This window comes from Anopheles darlingi, chromosome 3, assembly GCF_943734745.1.
Source record: "Anopheles darlingi chromosome 3, idAnoDarlMG_H_01, whole genome shotgun sequence".
NCBI lineage: Eukaryota > Metazoa > Arthropoda > Insecta > Diptera > Culicidae > Anopheles > Anopheles darlingi.
In genome coordinates, this window is record NC_064875.1 from 15,666,595 (window position 1) to 15,691,466 (window position 24,872).

General features: G+C 49.4%; 7 protein-coding genes across 11 annotated transcripts in view; 2 read left to right on the top strand and 5 right to left on the bottom strand.

Annotated features, from left to right (window-relative positions):
• LOC125956945 (uncharacterized) overlaps positions 1-5,975 on the bottom strand; it is a 72,850-nt gene extending 66,875 nt beyond the window's left edge. The window contains exons 1-2 of one of the 5 annotated variants that reach the window (XM_049689247.1): positions 5,859-5,975; positions 689-1,353 (exon numbers count right to left, since the gene is read on the bottom strand). In XM_049689247.1, coding sequence (XP_049545204.1) covers positions 689-700 — 12 coding nt within the window. In that variant the 5' untranslated portion in view covers positions 701-1,353; positions 5,859-5,975. Of the gene's footprint in view, positions 1-688; positions 1,354-2,546; positions 3,834-4,647; positions 4,716-4,736; positions 4,761-5,211; positions 5,763-5,858 lie in introns of those variants that run through there. The other 4 variants (XM_049689249.1, XM_049689251.1, XM_049689250.1 and 1 more) reach the window with 4 other exon arrangements.
• Positions 5,976-8,888: 2,913 nt separating this feature from the next.
• LOC125956987 (phenoloxidase-activating factor 2) lies at positions 8,889-11,348 on the bottom strand. Its single transcript, XM_049689330.1, has 4 exons — positions 11,215-11,348; positions 10,063-10,430; positions 9,829-9,994; positions 8,889-9,747 (listed from the first exon to the last, which is right to left on the bottom strand). Exons 2-4 carry the CDS (start codon positions 10,389-10,391, stop codon positions 8,959-8,961), a joined length of 1,284 nt encoding a protein of 427 aa, XP_049545287.1. The 5' UTR covers positions 10,392-10,430; positions 11,215-11,348; the 3' UTR covers positions 8,889-8,958.
• Positions 11,349-12,299: 951 nt separating this feature from the next.
• LOC125956993 (phenoloxidase-activating factor 2-like) lies at positions 12,300-13,802 on the bottom strand. Its single transcript, XM_049689336.1, has 4 exons — positions 13,651-13,802; positions 13,288-13,582; positions 13,006-13,211; positions 12,300-12,937 (listed from the first exon to the last, which is right to left on the bottom strand). The coding sequence occupies exons 1-4, from the start codon at positions 13,723-13,725 to the stop codon at positions 12,377-12,379; spliced, it is 1,137 nt and encodes a 378-aa protein (XP_049545293.1). The 5' UTR covers positions 13,726-13,802; the 3' UTR covers positions 12,300-12,376.
• A 1,804-nt stretch (positions 13,803-15,606) lies between these two features.
• Positions 15,607-16,987, top strand: LOC125953366 (uncharacterized). Its single transcript, XM_049682869.1, has 2 exons — positions 15,607-16,419; positions 16,487-16,987. The coding sequence occupies exons 1-2, from the start codon at positions 15,607-15,609 to the stop codon at positions 16,985-16,987; spliced, it is 1,314 nt and encodes a 437-aa protein (XP_049538826.1).
• A 68-nt stretch (positions 16,988-17,055) lies between these two features.
• Positions 17,056-19,196, bottom strand: LOC125956986 (phenoloxidase-activating factor 2-like). The gene is made up of 3 exons (XM_049689329.1): positions 18,991-19,196; positions 18,299-18,554; positions 17,056-18,215 (listed from the first exon to the last, which is right to left on the bottom strand). The coding sequence occupies exons 2-3, from the start codon at positions 18,521-18,523 to the stop codon at positions 17,157-17,159; spliced, it is 1,284 nt and encodes a 427-aa protein (XP_049545286.1). The 5' UTR covers positions 18,524-18,554; positions 18,991-19,196; the 3' UTR covers positions 17,056-17,156.
• A 1,240-nt stretch (positions 19,197-20,436) lies between these two features.
• Positions 20,437-22,092, bottom strand: LOC125956985 (phenoloxidase-activating factor 2-like). Its single transcript, XM_049689328.1, has 3 exons — positions 21,844-22,092; positions 21,597-21,746; positions 20,437-21,506 (listed from the first exon to the last, which is right to left on the bottom strand). Exons 1-3 carry the CDS (start codon positions 22,033-22,035, stop codon positions 20,526-20,528), a joined length of 1,323 nt encoding a protein of 440 aa, XP_049545285.1. The 5' UTR covers positions 22,036-22,092; the 3' UTR covers positions 20,437-20,525.
• Positions 22,093-23,576: 1,484 nt separating this feature from the next.
• Positions 23,577-24,872, top strand: part of LOC125953368 (phenoloxidase-activating factor 2-like) — a 2,143-nt gene continuing 847 nt past the window's right edge. Inside the window, exons 1-2 of the mRNA XM_049682873.1 lie at positions 23,577-23,705; positions 23,772-24,872. The exon at positions 23,772-24,872 is cut by the window's right edge and continues 310 nt beyond it. Of these exons, the coding sequence (XP_049538830.1) occupies positions 23,607-23,705; positions 23,772-24,872 (1,200 nt within the window). The 5' untranslated portion in view covers positions 23,577-23,606. The remainder of the gene's footprint in view (positions 23,706-23,771) is intronic.

A 24,872-nucleotide genomic window follows, 5' to 3' on the forward strand; every position in this document is an offset into this window, starting at 1 on the left:
CTTTTTTTTCCCTTCGTTTGCATGCTGCTTCTCTCAATTAGACCGTTTTGACGTATTTACACCGTACACTTGCCTCGAGAGAATGGACAAGATTTGATAAGAACCACCGTGTACGTGTACGTGTGTGTATACGCGCTCTTGTCCAACTGATAAGAGCCACATCGAACTTATCACAACTGATTAGCGCACAGTGTAGGTTATAAAAAAAAGCTCATTATAATCACCGCTGAACGTTCAAGTCACGTGCATCGTAGAGCGCTAGATATGCAACAACCCGGGGGTAAGGGATGGGATTGGGTGTTGTTACGAGGAAACAATTATCAAACGTTTGATAATTTTACCATTTATGTGAAATTTCATCAGCATATGCTCGGCAGAGCAGCAGAGGCAATTTCTCAAAACATTCCAACCTCAAAAAAGACCCCCCCTTCGGTCCCCACGGATGTCTCACATTCCTTCGTGCGCCCCGTCATCATCGCGAGCGTAAAAAAGGGCGAAAACAAAGCAACCACTCTCTCACTCTCGTCCTCTTTCTCTCTTTCTTTCATCTGCACCTGACGCACCGCATATAGACCACACATGTACGCCCCACAAGTGCCCCCCCTCCCCCCCTCCAATAGATGGTCAGGGGGTGCGGTGCGTTGCGTTGCTCTTGGCAAATGTCAAAACTGTCATTTAAACAACTCACCCTGATATCCATAATCGGTGGTATGGTGCACGATCTTCCTGCTACCGTTATGGTGGGGAGGGAGGGGTGGGAGGCTCCTCCGTTGATGTTATTGCCGCTGCCCCGTGTTGCTCGGTGTTGCTGTTGTTTTTCGTATGTTCCTCCTGAGCGCGCACGGTCGCCACCGCCGCCGCTGCCGCCGGTTGATGTTGATGATGCTGTTGATGTTTCTTTTCCTCCTCCAATATGCCTCGATAAACATACACACTCACACAGGGACACGAGCGGGCGCGCGCGCGCGCGCACAAACGGTGCAAAAGGTGCGCGCCGACGACGATGATGATGATGATGCTGCCGTGGAAATCTCACTATTCACTCTCGCGAGCGCAAGCCTTCTCCTTCATTCACTCTCTCACCTAGCTACTGATGGCCGGTTTATCGGGCCCGCGAGGTCTTTGTCACCGGCCGTCGTCGTCGTCGTCGTCGTTACGTTTAATTATGATTTTACTCGCTTAACGCCATCCGTCGTTTCTGGCTCTATTAACCACTTTCACCACGACCACGATGATCACTACCACCAGCTGGGGGGAGGGGGCAAGAGAGTGCACTACTGTTGGCAGGTATTCATTCTCCTTCTCTTTCTCGCGCAGCAATCAATCAATCGTGGTCAACTCCTAAAAAACACACTGCAGAAGGGATTATCAAAAACAATTAATGAAATCTGTTGATTACCGAAATCGACGTACACAGCACGGGACAGAGACACCGCAAGTAATGATTTCTCGTACAATATGCAGTCAAAGGGCACTAGGATTAGAAGCATGCTAATCCAACATCGTGATGCATACTTCAAATCACTTTTTCTTCCCCACCATTCCCCGCACCGAGATGTTCCTTCCGATTTATATCACGACGCGCGTGTGCGTGTGTGGTGCATTCTTCGATTATTCTTTTTACAATCCGCTTGTAACACCCGCTTTTCTTCGCTCCACCACAACCAGTCACAGTTCCCTTTGCTTCCGGCAACGGCGAGCCTCTCGGGCGAACCAGCGATTCCGATTCCGATTCCGCGTCACGCACGCACACTCTCCCCACAAACGCGATGGAAACACGGAGGCAAACACAAAACGGAAAAAACAGCGGGCCGAGAGAATGAAAAAAAAACACGACGAAACATAAAAAAAAGGGTCAGCAGCAGGTATAGGCCCCTATTGCGATTGTCTTGTCTCGTTTCCAAGACAAGACTCGACCAGTCTTGTCTGGCAAAAACCGCCGAGTCTTGGTTGTCTAAAATCGGTATTGCGAGAGTCGCATGAACACTTGAATGAACAAGTGTTCATTTGGCTGTCAAAAGCCATCAAAATCGCAGCTTTGTTTGTAAACAATCGTGCGCAGTTTGAGTTTCCTTACCGTTAACGTGTTTTAATTCATCAAAAAAATGTTTTCAATCGTACAATATTTGTTCAATTATTCTCAATCTCTGATGCATTTTTATTCAGGAACTCGATCGTCACGAAAGCAAATGCTGAGGTTTGAGCCCATTACATGGTTCTCAGAAAATGTGCCATTTCGTGCAATTGAACATAATCGATTACTGGTAATAGGTTATTGATTAATTCCATTAAATTCTTCCAAATCAACCGCCAGTCTGCTAAACAAAAAACTGTTACGGTAATCTTAAATCGCAGTCTTGTTTGGCAGACTCCCAGTCTGGTAGCTTTGAGTACAAGACAGCTGAGTCTCGTTTCCAAGACAGAAATCGGTGTCAAGCAAGACACTCGCAATACCGACACCAGACTGACGTTTGTCTTGGAAACGAGACAAGACAATCGCAATAGGGGCCATAGTGAGAAGGAAAAGGTAAGCAGCAGCCAGCAACCTGGGGCGAGATATGGACGAGATACGAAAGCGAAACCGAAACCAAAGCCTGCTAGATTGTGTTGTGCCATGCCAGCGAGCGGGCCCTTCCCGCACTGCACTGCAATTGGCACTAATGCACTTTCTGTTGGAGTGCATCGGCGAGATGCAGAGAGACGATGCGCTGCATCACCGTCCTCCACCGTCCTCCCCGGAACGGCGCCGTCGCACGAGGAAAAGGTTAATTGTTGAAACGCATTTTATGGACATCCAGAACGAGGTTTGTAGTGTTAGCTACGTTGGGAAGGAGAGACAAATTGCCGCCTTCCTTCCGGAAGTAGCGACCAGTCGAGCGAGCGTCCGTCCACGCATGTGACAGTGTGTGTGTGTGTGTGTCCACGTGTGTCTACCGACATCCTCGGTAGACGCCGGGATATCAAACCGGATGTATTACTCACTCACATCGATCATTACGTTGTTAACCCGCTAAACTATATTAAAGTAAATGAGGTGCAGCCAGGAGATTGGCGAACGGGTTTTTGGCATCGTTTTGATGGCATAACCATTTGCTGGCCCGGGTACGGTAAAACTAAACATTAAGCGGTGTGAATTGATAAACTGGAAAACGGATAACGTAGAAAGGCGCCTTGGACCGCGTTGAATCGTGACATGTTTGTGTTGGGGCGTCAGCAGCAGCAGCAAAGATGTGTGCGAGAAACACCTTAGCAGGCTGCTGTGTAAGCGCAGCGCATGAAAGGCGCATCACGTGTATGGGTGTGGACCACATTTTATGTGCTTCCCATGTGTGTTTACGTCGTTGAGGGTTCTTTTGAAATAAATAACCTTTTTTGCTCCCTCCGCCTATCAAGCGGCATATTTAGTACAAGAATAAAAATGTTTATCACTTTAGTAATTTGGCTAGAAACGCTATGACCTTACGATAACTGATAAATAATCAGCTGAAGGTGGAAGACGGAAAAATGCATCGCATTAAAAATCGTTTCCGAAACAATGGTCACTCCTCAAGGCCCCTGTGTGCATGCCAGCTAACGAATCGTATCCGTGGATGCACTACTGTGCAGCCGGAAACCAGGGAAGGCGTGCGTTTTTAAATCATGTTTTTCATTGGGTTTTTTAAGTTGTTTTGTGTTTTGGTCTAAACTGAATCCGTTATGCACCGCACACACCAGCAGCCCCCGCACTTCGGCACTTCGAGGGCCGTCGATGTTTACGTTGTTTTCGTCGGTTGCGTTGTCGAGGCAACACGGCGCACACACGCATGCACATGCGATGGGCTATCGCTCGCTCGCTCCCTCTCACCGTGTAGTCGCATGGTGACCTCTCGCTTTCGCTCTTGCTCTCTCTCTCTCTCTCTCTCTCTCTCTCTCTCGCTCTCTCTCTCTCTCTCTCTCTCTCTCTCTCTCTCTCTCTCTCTCTCTCTCTCTCTCTCTCGGCGAATGAATATTTCAAATTCGTTAACGACACAATCCAGCTAGGCTAAACCAACACAACGCCTCCTAGCTGGCGCTCCTGGTTTGCATTTTATCAACTTTCCAGGTGCAATTCAACCAAGTCTCGTCAATAGACACGTCACTCATAAAGACGTTGATTTTCCATGGAATGTCATCCGGCTGATATGCGCGGTTCTTCTGTTCAGTAAAAAAAACAAACAAAACAAAGTAGAAAAAAGTACTGGAACATTTCAGATCCGGCGGTGGTTGTCCGCAAAACGCGAAGGGAGGACGACCCCACCACGGCTTGTGTTGGCACGCGCAAAACTAACAAAGAGATGTTCGCTCCATCTCGCTCACTCGCACGTACGCACGCATGCACGCGCTCGCTCAGATAGAAGTCGTCTTGTCCGCCGATGGTATACCGTCGTTATTGAAACGAAATGGAAATGCACTACGACGACGGGCCCGGCGAAAGGGTGGACAGGCAGGCAGCGGACACACCCCACTACTCACTCCTCTCCTCTCTTCTTGCAGCCAACATGGGAGATTGCCATGTGGTTCTTCTACCTCCGCTGCGCGCTAGACCGACAGCGGACAGTGGAAGGAAAATGCGATATTTTAAGTCTAATGCGATAACTGTTGGTTGGTTGGTTGCGGAACGCCATGAACCGGATGACAGAAGATGCGCAGTACACGTTCGTAACACGAAATTCCTTGTTAATTGCGGTAACAGTCGGGTGTATTAAAATTACAATCACTTTTCGATAAATATTAGACGAAACTGAGGCCACCAAGAAGGAAACACAGAGCGCTTCAGTGGCGCTATCACTCATTCCGCTTCACAGAGAGGCACGTAATCAGATAATCGTGCACCTTATTACCGAACACACACACACACGCAGATAGGCGCACAAACACACAACGGAACATGCATTTCCTCCCTCCACCATTCCGTCTTAGCACACTCTTTCATTCTTATGAGCCTGGTGACATCCCCTTCGTTCTCTTCTTCACCGCATCCCTCACCTGCCCATCGCAACCAACACACTGTTTCTTTGGCTTTTATTGCTGTTTAGCATTGACAATGCTCTCCCTCTCTCTGTCTGTCGCACACACTCAAAAGGGAGAGAGCTCTCTTTCTCTCTTTCTTGGATTCTTCTGCGTGTTTTTTTTTCTCGTGCTGGATGCTCTCTTTCTCGCTCGCTCGCTCGCAACACTGCTGTACACTTTTACCTTTCTTTAGCGGCGATGTAACTAAACAATTCGAAACTGTATCCAGCCGATGGGATGGGCACGCGTGAAAGGGGCGGCTAGCGACGCAAACGGATAGGAGGGGGAGCAATTTATCAGAAAAAAAACAACAAGTTTAGAAGTACTCTCGCACTAATCAATTTACTTTGATTCGCTATTTTTCTCCAAAAACCATTCTCTTCCGTTCCAGCGACCAAACCCCCCCGGGAGGGGGGTGTTACCAGCCGCCTTTGGCCTTCGAAAACGCTCTGTTCGCGAATAACTAACACTGTGTGGAGCACACACACACATGCGGGCGCGGGAAAGGGATTGCAGCATTAATTGCTCAGCAGCAGCAGCACAACACAAAAAAAGTGGTCAGCAGTTCACGAAATGTGTGGAAAGCGCACACGAAAACGTCACTCTACTACACGCACGCGGGTGCATCCATTCAATTTGACGATTCACACACAAAAAAAGGTTGTGAATGAAGCGCTCGCGCACAAACAGACACACACTGACACCGCCGTGCACTCACGATACTCGAGACACCAAAAAATCACCTTTCCCTAATTCACTAAACATTAGAAATTTTAAAGAACCCGGGAGGTGCCCCGCAACGTTCGTGAAACGGTGCACCGTGGACGTACCTTCTCGCTCGCCAGTAGTTTGTTTTTTTTTTTTGTAACAACAACACGCACTGGTAAGAACATTAACTTTGTCTTTTTCGCGGAACGACGAGACACCTCCGTCTTCAACAGTCGATTTCAAACTCGGTGCCGCTCGACGCTCGACGGCACGACGGAGTCCCATCTCTGTCGGATCTACCCGGTGAGAGAGAGAGCGCACGATGTACGCACGCGGTTTACCTCGTGTCTCTATGTTGAGGTAGTATATGTCGCTCTCGCTCACTCCCGCTTGCACGCTATGGTGTTGTTTCATGTGGTTATTTTTTTGATGATTTTCTGCGCAGCTCCCCCATTCCTCCTGCCTCTCACGCTGCCACTGCCGTTGTCCTCGGCCTTCCTCGGCCTTATGGGCCGATTTGGGGTTCGAGTGTACGAAGAAATAAAGATTCTTATACAAAATGGGTAACAGAAGGGAATAAAAAAAGAATTATAAACATTATTTAGCCACCGGTGAGGAGGGCTCGCCCGTCCGATATGGAGAGTGAAGGGGGGGAAGGGTTTGCTGACGTTTGGACTTTTCATTACGCGTACGCGAATTAAAGGGATGGTCAAGAAAGGCAGAAAGGAAGGAGGTTGGCTGCTGCTGCCGCGTATGATAGCAATCAATACGCGCGGTAAACGATTATGCGCTCGCATAGTTTGTGCCTGCAAAAATCATGTAGCGCTATCACTACAATGAGGAACAAAGAAACAAAGGGGGAGAAACTAACCTTTTTCTAGTGATTTGGAGCAGCGGTCTTTCACATACCCCTGTCGCAACTCTGGTAGGCGCTGGTGCTTGATAAGCGGTATCATGCAATGCAATCTGACGAAAACATAAATAGTCTCAACCACTTTGGAACGCGAAACTGTGCCCAGCAGCTGTGTTTGAGAAATAAACGGTATGACGGTGATTCATACCATTATTATACAATATATTATTATTTATGAGAAGTAATCAAATATAGGATTACGTTGATGAAATCCGTCATTAAGATATTGAGATTTTTTTATATAAACTTGAAAAATTTTAATACTTTCGACATTATATTTAAATATAAATTGTAATAACATGTAATTTTATATTATTTTTAGTATTTTAGAATAGCATTTAAAATTTTAAACAAATCCCATTATACTATCTTGAATACCACGAAACGATGTTTTTATGAAGGCAGTTACTCGTGATATAAATCGCTGTTAAAACTGAGGCCCCGAGACCCGCTGAGATGCCACACCTTCAATGCTAATTCCAACCCTCCACCTCGGGCTCCGCGGCAGCTCCTTTCAAACCGGAACCGGTCGAATAGATTATGCGCGATGGTTCTCGTGCGGAACGCAAAGAGAGTCCAATCTTTATTACACAAACATCATTACCGGTACCGGAAAATGATTTGTCCCGTGAGAAGCGCTAGATCTGGACGAAGAAAGTTAAAAAGCTAGCGAACGAGCGTTGAACGTGATGACGATTGTGGCCGGCAGGAAATCCCGCGTCACGTGATAAACGGTAGCAGTACCAGCGGCCACAGGAATGTTTTCAACATTCGGTGCAGTAATGGTAGCGGTGGCAACAGTCGAAACCGTGTGGCGGCAATGCCAACATGATTATTACATTGAACGAGACACATTTCATGCGGTGCTATACTCCATATGAGATTTAAAAGCGGATGAGAAAAGAGTAATTATAAGCGCAAACGAATCATAAAGTGGACATATCTCGCAAGATGGTGTGATGCACCACCACCTCCCTCGCTTCCATCACCCTCCTACACGATTGGTTGGTAACCCTAAATCTGAGTTTCTCTCTCCTTCACTCGAGCCTTTGTTTTGCTATGGTGTGAGCGAGATGAAGTGAATAGTCGCTCTCGTTTCAGTTTCGCTCTCGCATCTGCTCTGCTGGGGAGCGTAGTTCACGTGTTTGGGATGTTTTTTTTTATTTATCTTTTCCTTGTTCGCTTGATTTGCGTTTTTTTTGTGACCACGACAGCGTACGTCGACGAAAATGGTAGTTTGGCGAATCGAATCGGAATCGCTTTCAATTGAGGCCGCATCGCAGATTCACAGCAGTGTCACTTTGGCAAGATAGAGAAGTAATAATTGGGAGATGCTCATCTATCTGTACTGCGCCTAGATGAATAACGAATAGCATAATGTATTTTGTGCGCACTGCGAGAACGGAAGCCATTTGTGTAATAAACCTGATTAAAGTTAAAGTCTTGTTGAACATATCACTTTTTCTATCTGTCGAATTGATGAGAATATATTGGAATCAAATAAACGAAGGTGTTTTGGAGGAAGTTTTAGATCTGTAAACTACCAACAGTTTTTTATTGGTTTTTTAAATTGTGTGAAGTGATTTTTTTAAATTAATTATTTAACCTTTTTGTCGTATTAATTTTCAATGCGCTGTATGAATGTTTTCCCCTAAATTATGATAATGTAAATTCTAAAAAGTATGTTAAATTCTTGATTATGTTTACTGTATATATAAAAGATTTATTATATACTTATTCATTTTTATCATCAATAGCGATTTTAACAAGTTACCTAGCACTCGAATTTATTCACCTGAATAAAGAACGATATGCAAATTCAAGGTTTAGGTAAATAATTAATTGTTAAATCCATTCCACGATGCCAAAGCGCTATTCGCCTTAAATTTTCAGAGATTTCTATACGAAAAAGCAACCGGAATTCTTGACGACAGAGAGGCAAAGTTTCGCTCTCTCATCAATCCGACCACTTGGGAGAGCCAAAAACAAAGAGCGTAAGAGTGAGCGAGACAACAACTGAAGAGTGGAAAAGCGAACATTTTCGCTGTTTTTTTTTTTCAAAGCTTTTCAAGTTAATTTTACTACAAAAATTATGTTTGAATATTAATTAATTATACATTAATAAAAATATGTTATATCAATCAACAATTTTATACATTAAAATATATTTTTATTTTTATTTTCTTTCGTGTATTATGAATGTAATAAAATGTGTACACCAAATTCAACAATGTTTTGTGCGTTCATAAACTGACCTCGTCAGTATTCATTTATTAAAATCTAGAGTCATCTCAGCTGAGCAAAACGCCTCAGAACAGTCCCGAGAAGGCAGATTGTACCGGATCGTAAACGGACGTATCGAAACCGAGCGTTCGGACGATATTATCGATCCACGATCGGAAGAGAATAATGTTGGAGTAAACGGCCGGTACAGCATCGTGACAACCGATGCCCCAGGCCACGGCACCGACCTGAGCATAGCGACTATCGGCGGCCGCACCGATCGGACACACGAGCGGTGCACCTCCGTCACCTTCACACGTGTCCACTCCCTGCTGGCCACCGGCACAGATAAACGTCTGATGCAGCCGGAACCGGCTGGTGAGCCGGGTTGCCTGCAATTGGCGCTCGCAAGTCGACGAAGCGACCAACGGCAGTGGGACCTTCTTCATGATCACACTGTACTTGCCCGCCACTCCGAACTGATTCTTGCCCCAACCAGTGGCAAAACAATCCGAACGGCGTGTATCATAGTTGGCCGGCGGTAGACAGACCACGTTAATGTGGTCCGTCAGCTGCACCGGTTTGTCCAGCTCCAGGATGGCGATATCATTGGCCAGACTGCGAGGATTGAACTCAGGATGCGTATTGACTCGTACGACCGCTCGCTCCTGGTGCGGCAGACGTTCCTTGGTCGTCTGCGTATCCCATTCACCGGCCCGGATCTTCAGCTGACCTTGGCGGAATCCCTGGACACAGTGTGCACCGGTAAGGACGAGGTTCGGATGGATCAGAGAACCACCGCAGTTGCTGCTACCATCCAGCGTCTTTACGATGGCCACCGTCCACGGGAATTCACCGAAACCGGCCTCGTTGTTCTATGCGGGAACGAATAGAATGCATTGTAAATACTCAGACTGGCCGATAGATCCATTGTCATCTCCATCGAAAATACTCACAAAGTTACCAGTCAACGTAAAATCGATTCCCCCGATGTTGCGCAGACCGCAACCCTTCGGTTTACCTGCCGGTGGCTGACCGGGCGTGTTGTTCAGCGGTACCACCAGGGAATCCACTTCGCGACAGCAAACATCCAGCACATCCTGGCAGCTTTCAGGGTTGTAACTAAAACGCAAAATCGGAACGAATTTATTAATTTAAACGATCGAGAATGGCGCACCTCACGCACTTACGTCACATCGATCTCGTTGAATTTGTTCTGCTCGGCAAATTCGGGCTGCGGTCGGCAGGTGAAGTACGGTACGCACGTACACTGTTCCCCCTGTGCCGTGAGCAGCGTCATGGGTCGTTGCGTCGGCAAAAGCGCATCCAGCGGATCCTTCGTGGTAGCCACGGTGTCACCCTCTCCGACACGGTTGGCAAAACCCAGAATCGTATCGTTCTCCGGGAAGAAGATCTTGTCGATCGGTTGCTGAGCCGAGGCGTTATGCGATGTGATCATCAGGCCGACCAGCGCGCCCACGAACAGCAGCACCATCCGTCCTCCACCAACGATCGTCATTTTGGGGAAAGATGCTTTCAATGCTGGAACAAGCGCTCGCTGTAATATGAACAAAAGGAGACGAAATATAAGAAACCAGAGAGTGTGAGAGATCACAACAGCAAATGGCGTGCAGCATGGGAACCAAGGCAAACAATGGTCAAGTGTTTTAACAAAATCGTGATCATCGCCGTTGGGAAATTCAATGTTTACTTTCCCAGTTCTGTAAACGATGCTAAGGGAATCACGTCATTCCGGTTACCGTTCGATCATATTAGTGGTGCTCCAACGAATCTTGGGCCGAAGCGATGCGTAGCCACACTGTACACGTACCACCAGGCTTGACCTTGCGATAAGACGCCTCCAGGAACCTGTTTCGCTGCCGTGGTTGCTCTGCTAGGACGGAAAAGAAAAGTAACAAAATGCCACACTGACCCGAAACAACTGGTCAGGGACTCATCGACTTCATCGCAACAGCAGCAGTAGCAGCAGCAGCAGCAAGATCACCTTGTTACGGCACCGATTCGTTCCTGTCGATTACTCAACTAGCACAACTCAGCGGACAGCGGAAGGTTATACCAGGGTACCGTTTAGGTCACGCCAAAACAACACAAACCGTTTTTGGCCTCCAAAATGGATTTCGATTTTCGCGCAGCGCAAGCCAGTAAGCCAGCATGTGGTACGGCATATTGCTGCAATCAAGTCTAGACGTAACCCTGCACTGTACCGAAAACGTGTCGAAAGATCGTTAGTTTTGCCCCGATCCGGACACACTCCGATCGGTCACTGACCTCCGGGGTGTGGCCTACGATCCGGCTGTTGTGGCTATAAACTCATTACTCACCCAAAAATTACTCCGCAAACACACTGGGGACGATGTCTAGCTGCTCGATCAACTGTGTCGGAAAAGACGGTCTGCCTGAACGCCGGATGATGACAGGCCTTGCGCGTAGTGGACCTGACTCGATTGGGCGCCGGTACAAAACTGAGCTCGATCGTGGAGCTCCAACAACGATCGAGGTGATCGCGTTGCCGCACCGGTTCAGCTGCTCACCACACCAACACCTCAACGGATCGCACCGTCCCGGTGGGGGGAGGGGATGTGACCGATCACACCGATACACGCATACACGCTCGCACGAAAGGATCATCTCGGACACGGTCGGAGCACCAATCGATGGAATCAAACGAGTATTGCCCGTGCGGTTCCTCCGTGGGGTTTACCCTCATCATTGCTGTTGTTGGAGATCGAGGTGATGTTGTCTTGCTAGACACAACTTGCTCGATCTACTACTTTACACGATTTATGGAGATCGAGACGTTGTCATTTGCTGTTGTTTGTTTCTAGTTCGTGTTGTCGAGATCTCCGGCATTTCGGACGTGAGGTTTCTGGTAAAACCCATTTGTCACTCGCAAGCTTCGATCACCGCGCGATCGCTGTGCGACGGTGAAGGCAATGCGCCGGCTGTAGGTGATAAGCGACGTAGTTGTGGGAACGTCAAGGTTATTTGGATTATTTTTTGTTAATTATTTATGTTTACACTGCACGATTGGGGAGACCCCCCCCCCCATATCAGGTTATTGCTAGTGACAGACCTGATGATGATGATTCTGTCCGGAGATGCTATTCTATTCGAATGGAGTGGCGTTCGAAAATTGGTTCGAAACAGCTTTTCGTCGGTCGATCGTTGACGTTGTGGCGAAATCCATCGCCCGTCCAAGGTTGAACCAAGGAGCTTAAACCATTGGCTTGATAACCTTGTTTTCGGGCAGGTCAACTGGTGTTCTACTTTGGGCCACTTCTAAACGCACGAGATAAGACAGTAGGATGCATGCTGTTGCCACATTTTCGGTTTAAAGAGCTGGCTGAATAGTTATTTGGACATCGGCTGCAAAAAGAACATAAATAGGCGCGGTAAACGCTGCATATCCTGGAGGCAGTATTCGCTTCACTTAATTTATTAACGAACAGTCAGAACAGATTGTACAGTACATGGTCACGTCGTTCAGGACGTTGTTTCATAGAACACAGGATCAACGGCGAGCGCTTTCAGATTGTCAATGATCCATTCCCGTACGGGCGCAACGTTCGCATAGACGCCGGGTATGTTTGCGTCTCCGCAACCGATACCCCAAGCGACCACACCGGCCTGATAGAAGGTTCCCTCGGTACCGGGCACTGAACAGACGAGTGCGGCTCCACCATCGCCCGAACAAACGTCGGCCCCTTCACGGCCACCGGCGCACAGGAAGGTACTGTGCAGCGTATACTTGGCACCGAGCCGCGTCTTGCGCAGCGACTTCTGACAATCGGCCGACTCAACGATCGGTAACGTGACGCGCTTGAGGATCTGCTGGTAGACACCGGCCTTCCCGAACTTGTCCTTACCCCAGCCGCCGGTAATGCACTCGGTACCTACCGGTGGCCGTACACCCGGCGGTGGCAAACAGATCGTTTGGACGTTTTCGGCCGGGTAGAAGGGTTTCGCAAGGACGAGCAGTGCCACATCGTAGTGATGGTGTTTGTTGTAGCGCTCGTGGATATGCACCTCTTTAACATTGCTATCCTGTTGATGAAAAGGAAAAGGAAATGTGTTATCGATTGACAATGCTGGAGGGCACCAAAGCTACGCACCTGAGTCGGAAGCAGCTCCGAATCACTGCGAGTGTCCCATTCTCCTGCGCGTACCACCAGATTGGTAGCCGTCCTGTTCACAACGCAGTGGGCCACCGTGAGGGCCACGTTCGGTGCCAGCAGGGATGCAACGCAAGCGTACACCTCCTTTCGTTCGTCAAACAGCTCCATCATCTCCATCACCAGCAAGGTCCAGGGGAACTCACCTGCAAGGTTAATTGCATTTGCAGTTGAAGAACTGGAGCGAAACGAGCGGAGCTCGCGAATGTGCCGTGAGCTTACCGAACTCTGCTTCATCAACCTTGGAACCCCCGAGCCGGAAACCGACGCCATCCGGATTACGGAGACCACAGGGTCGGAACTTTTCCGGCTCCGTCGTCGACAGATCAGTCGCTTGGCCATGATTGCTAGGATCTTCAATAACATTATCTTCCGGGCAGCACACGTCCAGATAATGGGCACACTTTCCAACGACGTCAGAGTCATCCTGCCCTACACGCAGATCCACTTCCGGTGGGGGATCATCCTCATTCTGGATACAGTTCTTGATCGGTACACACCGGTCGGTGCAGGTGTTCTATAGAAGCGAAGATGAAGACAAACGTTTATAGGACTGAAATCCCTGATAACCGGTTGGATGCTCACCTGTGCTACAGCAACTTGCAGTACGGCCAGCAGAAGGGCTACCAGTGCCGAAGAACCCCCAACAAGTAGTTTCATGTTTTAGCAAAGGTCCGTTCCAACCGTCTCCACGTACACACGCTACCAGCGGCGGCGTCGATTGGCAGCCAATCGAGAGGGCCAAAGAGCAACAACTGAACCGAACGACGGAGGCAACATCCGATAGTTACGGCGCGAAGCGAAGTTCGGGCCCGAGGATCGGATTCACCGATAACGCCTTGCATGTGTGTCAAGCGGCAATCGGCAGGCCGCGGTCACATACCAAGGCGAGATTGGGATGTTCTGGTGAAATCGCTCGCGGCCTGCACTAGAACCTGTTTTGCAGGCAGAAACGGTACGTCATTTTGGAATACTACAGACAACAATCAACAGAACTCGACCCGGACAGAATTCCTCATCGGTGTAGACAGGTAGTTGTACGGTAAAGATGATGCGAACTTTGCTACACTATCAAAAACGGGTCTTTGGTTGTAGTTGTAGACGGGAAAGAGGCAGAAAACCCGTTCTAATCAAGTCTATGCGTACCTCCCACGGGGGGACAAGGTGTTTTAGGTAGAAAGACGAGTCCGGTGCGATAGGAGAGGAAAGACCTCGATCGAGTGTATTGACCATCGCATTCAGCTCCTACAAAGATCTTGACGTGAAAACGTACTAATTGGTGGAATTTGTAAAAAGAAACCTTTTAGCACGACACAGAAGTGACATTGGATTTTGATTGGATGCATGAAGTGGGACATTCCTTTCCAAAAAGCCAAATATGACCGGTAATGATTGATGAGCCTTATGTTTTCACTACTGCCTTATGTTGTCCTCGAAAGGTGGACTCTCGGTTGGAGAACAATGCAAATAAATGGTCTTGGGCGTAGCAGGGGTTCCATCTGATCCATCAAATCTCTGTTGTGTGTGCTGCCGCAGAAGTTAATGAACTTAGGAACCCGATCTCCATTCCTGTTGACAGCAACTGGTTTGCTTTGATTGCCTGTTTGATTTTAGTAATGTACAATTATTTCCAAAAAGAAATTCTCGTCAATTTAGGCGATGGAAACACTTCACTGAACGATTTTAATAGTATCAAAGAATCTTAAGTAGTTAATCGGTCTTGAATATCTTAACTATCAAATAAAATAAAATACAAACCACTTTAATCGAAAATGTACAAAAGGAATCTGAATTGTTTGGGGACAAATATGCATGCTGGATGATAGGAAATTGTCAGCAATATCTAGCCTTTTGATGAATAATAAATCCTCAAACAATAACTATTCAAAATTTAGTAGCTTAGCGAAACATGGAATGGTTATAATTTTTTCATTTCATTTAAAAATTTTGTGACAAATTTATGCTGACCTAAATCAGATGTTGGGCGTTTTCTGTTAGCAGCATTACAGCAGCACAATCTTTCAGACTAGACCTTCACAATTGATAATGAACAATATCTTCCATTATGTATTCACCTTCCACCGCGGCCCATACCTTCGTTGACTCATGATTGAAGGAATGTTTGGAATCGCCATTCCGCTGCCCTCTCTATCAGTAATCTTTAAAGTTGGCGCTGCGCTGTATCTAAAAGGCACGTACAGCAAGCAATGAGATTCAAGCAAAAACAGCCTGTAGTAAAACCCCTAATTATAGTTCATCGTTAAAATAGCGTGTGCAGCTCCCCCAAACGTTGCTGTTAGAGCCAATGGCTGAAAAGACGTGGTCGGTGTCCCCTCCATCTTATTGCCTTTGCTTGGAGTATTACGTAAATAATCCCCGCCATTTTCGAAACCACCGGTAAAGTGGCATCCCAATCGGGGAAACCTGTGCAATCATCCGTCCAGTGTAAGAGGAACCTTCTGTACGTCCGTTACTCACGTCGCGCCGTTGTCGGTTTAAAATTTATGTGAGACAAGCTTCCAAGTACCCAGTGAGTTAACAATGTCATCGCATGGATCTGAAGCAGTACTGCTGCTGCTGATTCTATGCTTCGCAAGAGCATCATGGTGTTGCGTTTGCGTACCGGAACGGTTGTGCCCTGCGCCGGATGTAGATTTGCGGCTCGTCGACAGTGATTGCCCACCTGGGGAGTTGTGCTGTGATGATCCGATGGTGGAACAACCTGCTATTAACACCGGTGGACAACATCCAGCAGACTCGTGTAATGGTGTGTGCGTAATGGACGAAAGCCAATGTCCGGACTCCGATTTGTACGATGAGTATGGTTCGGATACGCTCGATATACGCCTTGTGGCAGACGGTGATGAGTGTCCTCGGGATTATATCTGCTGCGGCACTTCCACCATGCCTCCCAAAGTGCCCCAAATCTGTAATGGAACTTGTGTGGCGCCCACAATGTGCACGATGTTTGAACCATCCGCTGGCGAAGGTTGTCCAGCGGACCAAGTGTGCTGTCGAATGAATCGGATATCATGGTCCGAGCTCGTGAACGATATTAACTCCATGGATTTAGGCCACACTCGCGAACCACCGAGCACGTCTGATCGTTGCGCTGTTACGATGGGGAATTCCTTTGAACGACTCGCAACTCCAGCATGGTTTTTGTCCATCTGGGCACAGGTAGAGGTGGCACAAGGCTTCTTTAGCGATCAGTACCTCTGCGCCGGTGCACTTCTTTCGCCGGACCTTGTGCTTACACTGTCCAGCTGCGTGGAGCGCATATCCCCGGATCGTCTCTTTGTGAACCTTGGCGACGATGACCTTTCGAACCGGTTTTTGCTGCAGGACAGCAATGTGAGTATCTCAAATACGGTGCTTCCCCTCCTCCTGCCTCAGCTGACACGCAGTGTTCATCACGCAGATATACACGATCGAGAAGGTGACCACGCACGAGGACTACAGAGTGGATCCAGTTCGCCGAAATGTAGCACTGTTGCATCTGACCACCAAAATCCGACGAAACGCATCGTCCTGTTTCGCAACCTTCACCGAGAAGAGGCCAACGAGCGGCGGATGCTACATCGTCGGTTGGAACAAGGATGCACTCGCTTCCGGAACGGAAGCTGTACCTCGTCGGTACCAAACGACACTCGGCGAAGACTCGGCCAACGATCTCGGGGGCTGTATGTCCGATTTGGTGTGTTTTTCAAATGGAGCAAACTGTGACGATCGCTCGATGAGCAGTGCTGCACTGCTGTGCGATCAAGAAGGGGGATTGGTTGGATTACACGCACTACTCCTTAGTAACTGCACGGGGTTGCCGTTGCAGAGCCTCGCGAACTGGATCGATCATCAGAGAGATCCATCCTTTGTCCAGAAAGTACAACCTCCCGTACCTTCGCGTAATTATCTTCCCTTGTAGTCTCGTTAGTTAGCGAAAATAAATACACAGCGCAAGTACAAAGGATCCTTATTCTAACCGTCCCTGGTGCACCTTAAACACAATCGCTGATTGATTACCATGTTTATTGGAGTTCTATTAATGCGATACAGCGAACAGCGATCGTTTGCGTTGAGAGATCGCGCAATCCTTAGGGAGCAGTGAAGATGTAGTCCCGTGCAGCGATGTTGCGCGTCTGCAGCTGCTTATCGATCCATTCTCGGAAGTAAGGGACATTACCGTACACGCCCGGGATGCCATTCTCACCGCAACCGATACCCCACGCAACGATACCGGCCTGATAGTAGTACGTCGGGGAGCCGGGAATCGGGCAGACGAGCGGTGAACCACCATCACCACGGCACGTATCCTCACCCGTTCGGCCACCGGCACAGAGGAAACTATTGTGCAGCACAAACCGACGACCGAGACGAGTCGTCCGGAGCGATTCCTGACACTTGCCATTCGGTACGACCGGCAGCTTGACCTTCTTCAGTATCACCTGATACTTGCCCTCCTTGCCGAAGATGTTCTTACCCCAGCCGGACGCAAAGCACTCGCTCTGATCGAACTTGGCATCCTTCGGTGGCAGGCAGACGGGTTGCACGTTCTCGGCCAGCTGGAACGGTTCGTTCAGTATCAGCAGCGCCACATCGTTCGCCAGCGAACCCTTGTTGAACGATTCGTGCGTGATAAGCTCGGCCACACGGCGATCCTGGTGCGGGTGCAGCTCATTCCGTGTCTGGGTGTCCCATTCGCCCGCCCGAATCAACAGCTGCTCGCGCTGCTTGTTGAACACACAGTGGGCCGCCGTGAGGACGACGTTCGGGGCGATCAACGAGGCACCGCACTCGTACACATTCAGATTGCTGTCGATCACGCGCTCCTCGCGCAGCACCGCCACCATCCACGGGAACTCACCGTACTCAGCCTCGCCAGCTTTGTTGCCGGTGATGCGGAATCCGATGCCCTCGGCATTGCGGAAACCACAGGTCGGACGGTGCTGTTCCGGTGGTGGTTTCGGTGTTGTCAACGAGGCTGGTGGATCGATCAACACCGAATCCTTCTCGCAGCAGGTGTTCAGGAAGTGCGGGCACTCACTCTCCTCCTCCGGATCCTCACCGACGCGAATATCGATAATTCCGGCACCATCGGTGATGATCTGATTGTCACTGCACAGATAGTACTGGACGCACTCGCCGGTGCAAGTCTACAAGATACACAGACGGTGGTTAGAGGGTGTGTCTCTGGGTGTGTGTGACGGTGAGTGAGTACACAATGAACACTACTTACATACTGCCTCTCAGGAGTCGCAGCGGCTCCTTGAGAGGGAACCGGAGCCACCGGAGCAGCCGGAGTCACTGGAGCAGCCGATGTAGCAGATGGCGCTGGTGTCGGGTCCGTCAGATTGAACACCTGCAAGAACAGAGCATCCAGATCGTCCTGCGCTGCAGCCAGACCCAGCAGACAGCATCCTACCGCCACTATCAGCAGCGGACGAGCACCTCGGGAACGCATCGTCTGCAGTAATTAACACAAGGTACGTTTCCTGTGGAAGCAAAGAGAGAGAGAGAGAGAGAAACAGAGAATGAGATAACAAAAGAGGAAGGGAAGGTGCAATGTTGGTTTTGTCAAACCACTAACAACGCCGTGTTAGAACCAGAAAAAACAGAACCTAAAAAACCACGGATGACAACACGGTCGATCGAAGTCGCCATCGCAATCATGTGATCTCCGGGAATTCCATTCCATTCCATCGATTCCATTGCATTTTACAGTTTGAAACATCATTTTCATAACTTCTTTTTCCTGGAACCCGCTGGTACAAATGGCCGATTACACAGATTGTGGCACTGAAGCGTTCAACCGAATCTCAGCAATCGCTCGCACTCAGTTCGCCTGACACTAGCCGCGATACCGCGACGCTCGTTCTACAATAACTCGTCTTCCTCGTCTTACCCCCTTCCCACCATTTTGCTTCTTACCTTGTATTAACAAGAAAACAAAACAATAACTGATCCACTGAGCCCCCACAAAAGCCGGTTTTTTAGCTAGAGCTAATCGGTACTTGCTCGGCGGGGTGATGCAAGAGTTGACCACCTTGTAGACGCGTGCGACTCCGTCCACGGTCGCAGTACTATTGAGCAGCGCGACACAACGAACGGTATGCTTTAAGCTACCCAACACACAGCTACCTCTCCCCTGTTGATGATGATGATGACGATGCTCAGGAGGATGGTGCGAGAAGCCACCACCACGATCATCGAGCGATGATCGGCCGTCGACCAACACTGCTGGTACTAGGAAGATCGTACGACCACCACGACCGACCATTGGCAACCGCCAGGTATCATCGGCGGCTGGCAGCTAGAACAGATGAATCCCATTCCAGATTTTGTCCCTCGAAACCCCGCCCCGTGTATGTGTGGTTGAACGTGGACGATGTCTGTGTGATTACCCGACGATCGACGATGTTGGTGAGTGAGGTAGACAGGTTTTGAGCCCTGACCCTTCCAGACACCGCGCGCCCGGTCCCCTTCTCATTGCCGAGAGAGAGAACCGATAAGCAAGCCGAGCAAGTTTGAGTTTGAGGTTTTGAAAAATATGTAGAAGAAGAGGTCGCAGGTCAACCAGCACGCAGTCTAATCACCGATAACCTCGTCCTCATTCGCTTCTCTTTCTGCGTCAGTGGGTGTCCCGAAATGCAAGGTCAAACGGTGACAGGAAACAGGGATCCGGAACCGGGCTAGGGTTGTTTGTTTTGCAGCACGCCTAGACCATCGGAGATGGAAAATCCAATGGAAACCCCGTGGAAACACTTTATAACAAAACAACTCGGGGCAGACTTGGGGCAGACGGTTGGTGAAACCCGTCGTTTTGTTATTACAATCAAAGCCATTCGCTCGCGCACAGGCCAAACAGGTTCGCTCCGGTAAGTCCCAGCCATGGACGTGGTGGACGGTGCAATAAACATATCGATCACGCACGATCGGGTTCGATGTTAACCCTGAAGAATCCATCCTTTACCTTGAGCGCAGGCACGAGCCCACGCACCGAACGGAACCGGTTTCTATTGCCGTTCCTTTTCCTCGGCGATACGGAACTGAAGACAATCGACTCGATCGTCGCGTACACTAAAAAGGTGCAAATTGGTATGAGCTCATTACCGGGGCCACCGTTCATTTTCCTTGAGCACGCGAATGGGAAGGTAAGGGGGGATCAAGGAAGTAGCTTCAGTCACTTTTCAGGCCTTTTTCGTTGACCGAACCGTGTTCGTTATCGTAACACGCTATTGCATTGGTTGCTGTGTGGTTGGGCCCCTGGGGGCCGAGGTTAGCGGTTCAGTAGTAGCGTCTCGCGACTGATAACCGCGTTCGGATGGTTGCAACAACGACAGCAGAGCAGAAGCCCAAGGTTTTTCGAGTCCCATGTGTTATTTGATTAGTGGTCTAATGTATTTGTGTTGAAAAGAATCATTTAACGGTGTTCCGCTGAAGCGGGAAGCGAGAATGGTGGCTTCCTATGAGGTATAGCTGCTGGTACCGAAGTTGCGCTGGACCATATGCTGATCGATCCAGTTGCGGAACTTGGCTACGTTACCGTAGACACCTGGGATACCATTCTCACCGCATCCGATGCCCCACGCGACCACTCCGGTCTGGTAGTACTGATGCTGCTTGTTAGGAATCGGGCAGACCAGAGGCGAACCACCGTCACCCTTGCACGTATCCTTGCCCGGTACACCACCGGCGCAGATGAAGCTCTTGTGTAGCGTAAACTTGGCACCGAGTCGCGTCGTACGGAGCGCTGACTGGCACTGGTCGTTCGGTACGACCGGAAGATCGATCTTCTTCAGGATGACCTGGTACGTACCGGCCTTACCGTACACATCCTTGCCCCAACCGGAGGCGAAGCATGTCTGATGATCGAACTTAGCATCCTGCGGTGGCAGGCACACCGGTTGGATGCCTTCGTTTGGCTGGAACGGAGAGTCAAGGAACAGTAGCGCCACATCGTTGTGCAGACCGCCCTTGTAGTATTCGGGATGGACGACGACCTCCACGACCGAACGATCCTGATGTGGGTAAATTTCGTTCTTCGTCTGCGTATCCCATTCACCAGCGCGCACCTTCAGCTCGGACGCCTGCTTGTTATTGACGCAGTGCGCCGCGGTCAGGACGACTTGGTTGTGGATCAACGAGCCACCGCACTGGTACACGTTCTCGCGCCGCTGTCCCAGCACCTCCTCCGTCTTCAGGATGGCCATCATCCACGGGAACTCACCATACTCGGATTCGCTATCCTTGGCACCAGTAATCCGGAAGCCGATACCCTCGGTGTTACGCTTTCCGCATCCAGCGTTGTGCACTACCGTGGTGGGCGGGGTGGGTACAGGTGGAACGGTGCCACCACCACCACCACCGCCGCCAGTATTGCCAGTATTGCCAGTATTGCCACCATTACCACCATGGCCACCATCATTGCCACCCGGTGCTTGAATCTAGAACCGAGAGACGTGAAATCACATTGGCGATCAGTATCGCAGACGCACATACAGCCTCGTCACGGCGCGCGGCGGCACATTACTTACGATGTCTTCCGGGAAGCAGCACTGCAACAGATAATCCACACACGGGTTATCATCCGAGAAGCGAATATCGATTAATCCCTCGCCCGAGGTGCTGGCGTTCGAGCAAAGATACTTCTGGATACAAACGGCTTCACCCTCGCATGGTCCACCCTGGGAAGAATGAAGGAAGAAGATTGCAAATGGCCGTCAGTAATCGTGGATCGTTCGATAACTTGCCGATTTCAACTCCACGCCTCGCTCGTCTTACCTTTTGGCCTACGGGTGGTGCTGGTGGTACCGGTGGTGGAGCCGGTGTCGCCGGTGCCACATCCTTACCCGACGAAGCGGTCGTAAACACTTGGTTGATTAGATCGTCAAGGCTAAGCTCGTCCGCTAGGATGTTCGTTGTGCAGCCGAGCAACGTCACCACACCAAGTAGCGTCACCGTCAGAGAACGCATTGTGAGAGCACTGGCCCTGCAATCGGTAAAACGGTCGAATCGAGAATGAGCCGGACCGTCGTCCGGTTGGTATGTTTTAACTCGCGTAGACCATCGTTGATCGTTGATCGATAGAGAAGGGACCCTCACAAACACACACACTCACAAACACACACAATGTCGCGTACGATCGGAAAGGGATCGGCGGATTAACAGCGCAGACTGAACAACCGCATCTACCATCTCCGACCGGTTCGGTCATGGTATGGGTTCCTGCCCGGTCACAGTAGTGGTTTGCCGGACTAACAATAAACAAACAAACGAGACACGGCAGCAGAAGCACCGGCAACGGTGTGGGTTGCGTTGCGAAACACGCAAATCAAACCGGTTCCACGGTGTACTGACTGCGACGCCAGATCACCACCACTACGATCATCATCTTCACGGCAGATTGGCAGTGACCTCTGGCCAAAATTCTATTATTTGCACAGCCGCCAGCTCTTACCAGCGACAGAGTGATGCTGACTGGCATATATTACGGTAAGTACACTGGCAGGCAGCGCGAATTCGGGAAACGATCAACAATATCGGTCTGTCAGGGACAGACCGGGAGCCCGTGACCCGTTCGCGGTTCAGCAGCAGGAATTATGCAGAATGCGCATCCGAGAGCGAGAAAGAATCACACTCTGCCGCTTCGATCACCAGCTAAGGCCGTGCGATCGACCGGACAATGAGGAACAGGTTTTTGGAATGGATTTGGAAAAGCCCCCCCTACCTATGAACAGCGACACAGCGACTGCTTATCAGTGAACAGTCGTTCGACCGGTTCGCGCTAACTGGTTCTTGACTTCACGATGCCACCACACATCATCATCATCATCATCATCCGGACGACGAGAGACGGTATGAATCCGTCGAATCAGTCACCATCTTAAATTGAAGATGTGTTTCTCAGGTACTTAAACCGGACAGTTTCGTGCGATAACCCTTGGTTGGCCATCACTCATTTCCGGCACCCCAAATGCGAATGATGGATTGCGATGACTACGCCACTGATTGTTATTGCTCGCTCATACAACAATCAAATCAAAAGTAACCTACTTGATAGAAGATCGCCCCACGTTGACTGGCAGATTTGCCCGGGTCGACTAACGGTGAAGAAAAGTATTGGCAACATGACCAAGATGAGACACGGACCACAAATATTCTGGAAGCATGAAGTCAGACACTGTCTGATCCAAGCTCCTCTCATGCTTATTAGAAAGCAGAAAGAGTTGTACTGGTTGTTGACATTTAATTTTTTTTTTCGAATCAACAAAGCAACCTGGCATAATCATGGCGCCATTGCCCACTAAGACTACGACGATCCAGTACATGGTCCATAGAAAATCCGAAAGTAAAGCAGGGCAAACAGATTAAATAGTATTGAAGCATCAGGGCGCCCGGCATACATTGGGAATCCCCGGTAAAGATTGTGTTTTAGCGATGGAACCAGCGAAGGTCATGCTCTCAGGTCCCTATCACCGGGTGATAGTATATGCAGTACGATCATCCTGCCACATCCGATGAGCTTTAGTCGTTAGTTTAGCATCATGCGGCAAGGAAGTTTGCGATCATTGGTAATACTAGGCGGATTGCTCGGCTCCAATGTCGTCCTGGCGCAGCGCAACGATGATGACTTTGTGTTTGAGGTAGTACACGGTATGCGAGAGACTTCCCTAGTATTTTCGATGATCTCTGTTGATTTATGCTTTCAGACATGTACGGCGCGTGACGGTAGTGGTGGGCATTGCCGGCTTTCTTCTGAGTGCGATGATTCCCCTTTGATCGACCTTATAACGATCGAATGCTCGAAACAGGACCATATATGCTGTCCATCGAAACCAAAGAAACGACGCAACGTACTGGCGGGACTCGATGCACTGCCAGAGTGCAGATCTGGCTACGGGTACTGTGTCGTCAAGGCAGAATGTAGTGTACGTGCTTTCCGGTGGCGTGACGATAGGTGTCCATCACCTTTTCACGTTTGCTGCGCTAAGGCGTCCGTTGTTGTTCCGGTACATTCCACTACAGCACACCCATCCACTACTACGACCGCAGACGTACCATCGGCTACCAGTTCAATACTGACGCTAGATAATCCTACCACGATAAAAACGGAAGCCGCAACATATCGTCAACCAGTTACGGAGCTGGATGAATCGAACGTCTCAACATTTCCGAATAATGTTGAACTGTTGACCGAACGATCAGTCCCAGAGGAGGAAGTGATACCACCAATACCTGGTGCTGCCTTGCTGAGGGATAATTTTACGTTCAAAGGCTGCGGCTATAGAACGATGGATGGGGTAGTGGAGCAGCTGGTACGCAACCAGCTGGACCGTGCCGAATACGGGGAGATACCTTGGATGGTGGCCATTTTCAGGAGCATCAATGGTAGTAGCGTATCTACGACATTCCGCCACTGCTGTAATGGAGCCTTGATTAGCGAGCGTGCCGTACTGACGACAGCTCAATGTGTAAGTCGCTGCGGCGGCAGTCATGTGGATCAAATGTTGGTGCGGCTAGGCGAATGGGATCTTAACTCTTCCATTGAACCACTCCAACCGGAAGACTTTAGAGTGCTTACGGTGCATAAACACAAGGACTTTAATGTTCACTCACTGATCAACAATATAGCGGTACTTGAGCTGACCGCTGAGATTCACTACGGACCAACCATTCAACCCGTCTGTCTACCAGAGGTACATTACACGTTCAGTAGTAGCCAGGAAACGTTGCTTTTTACTGGCTGGAACGCTACAACTGGATCAGTGCGGCAGTCTAGCACCGGACGGAACGTTCTCAACCTGGTTTTT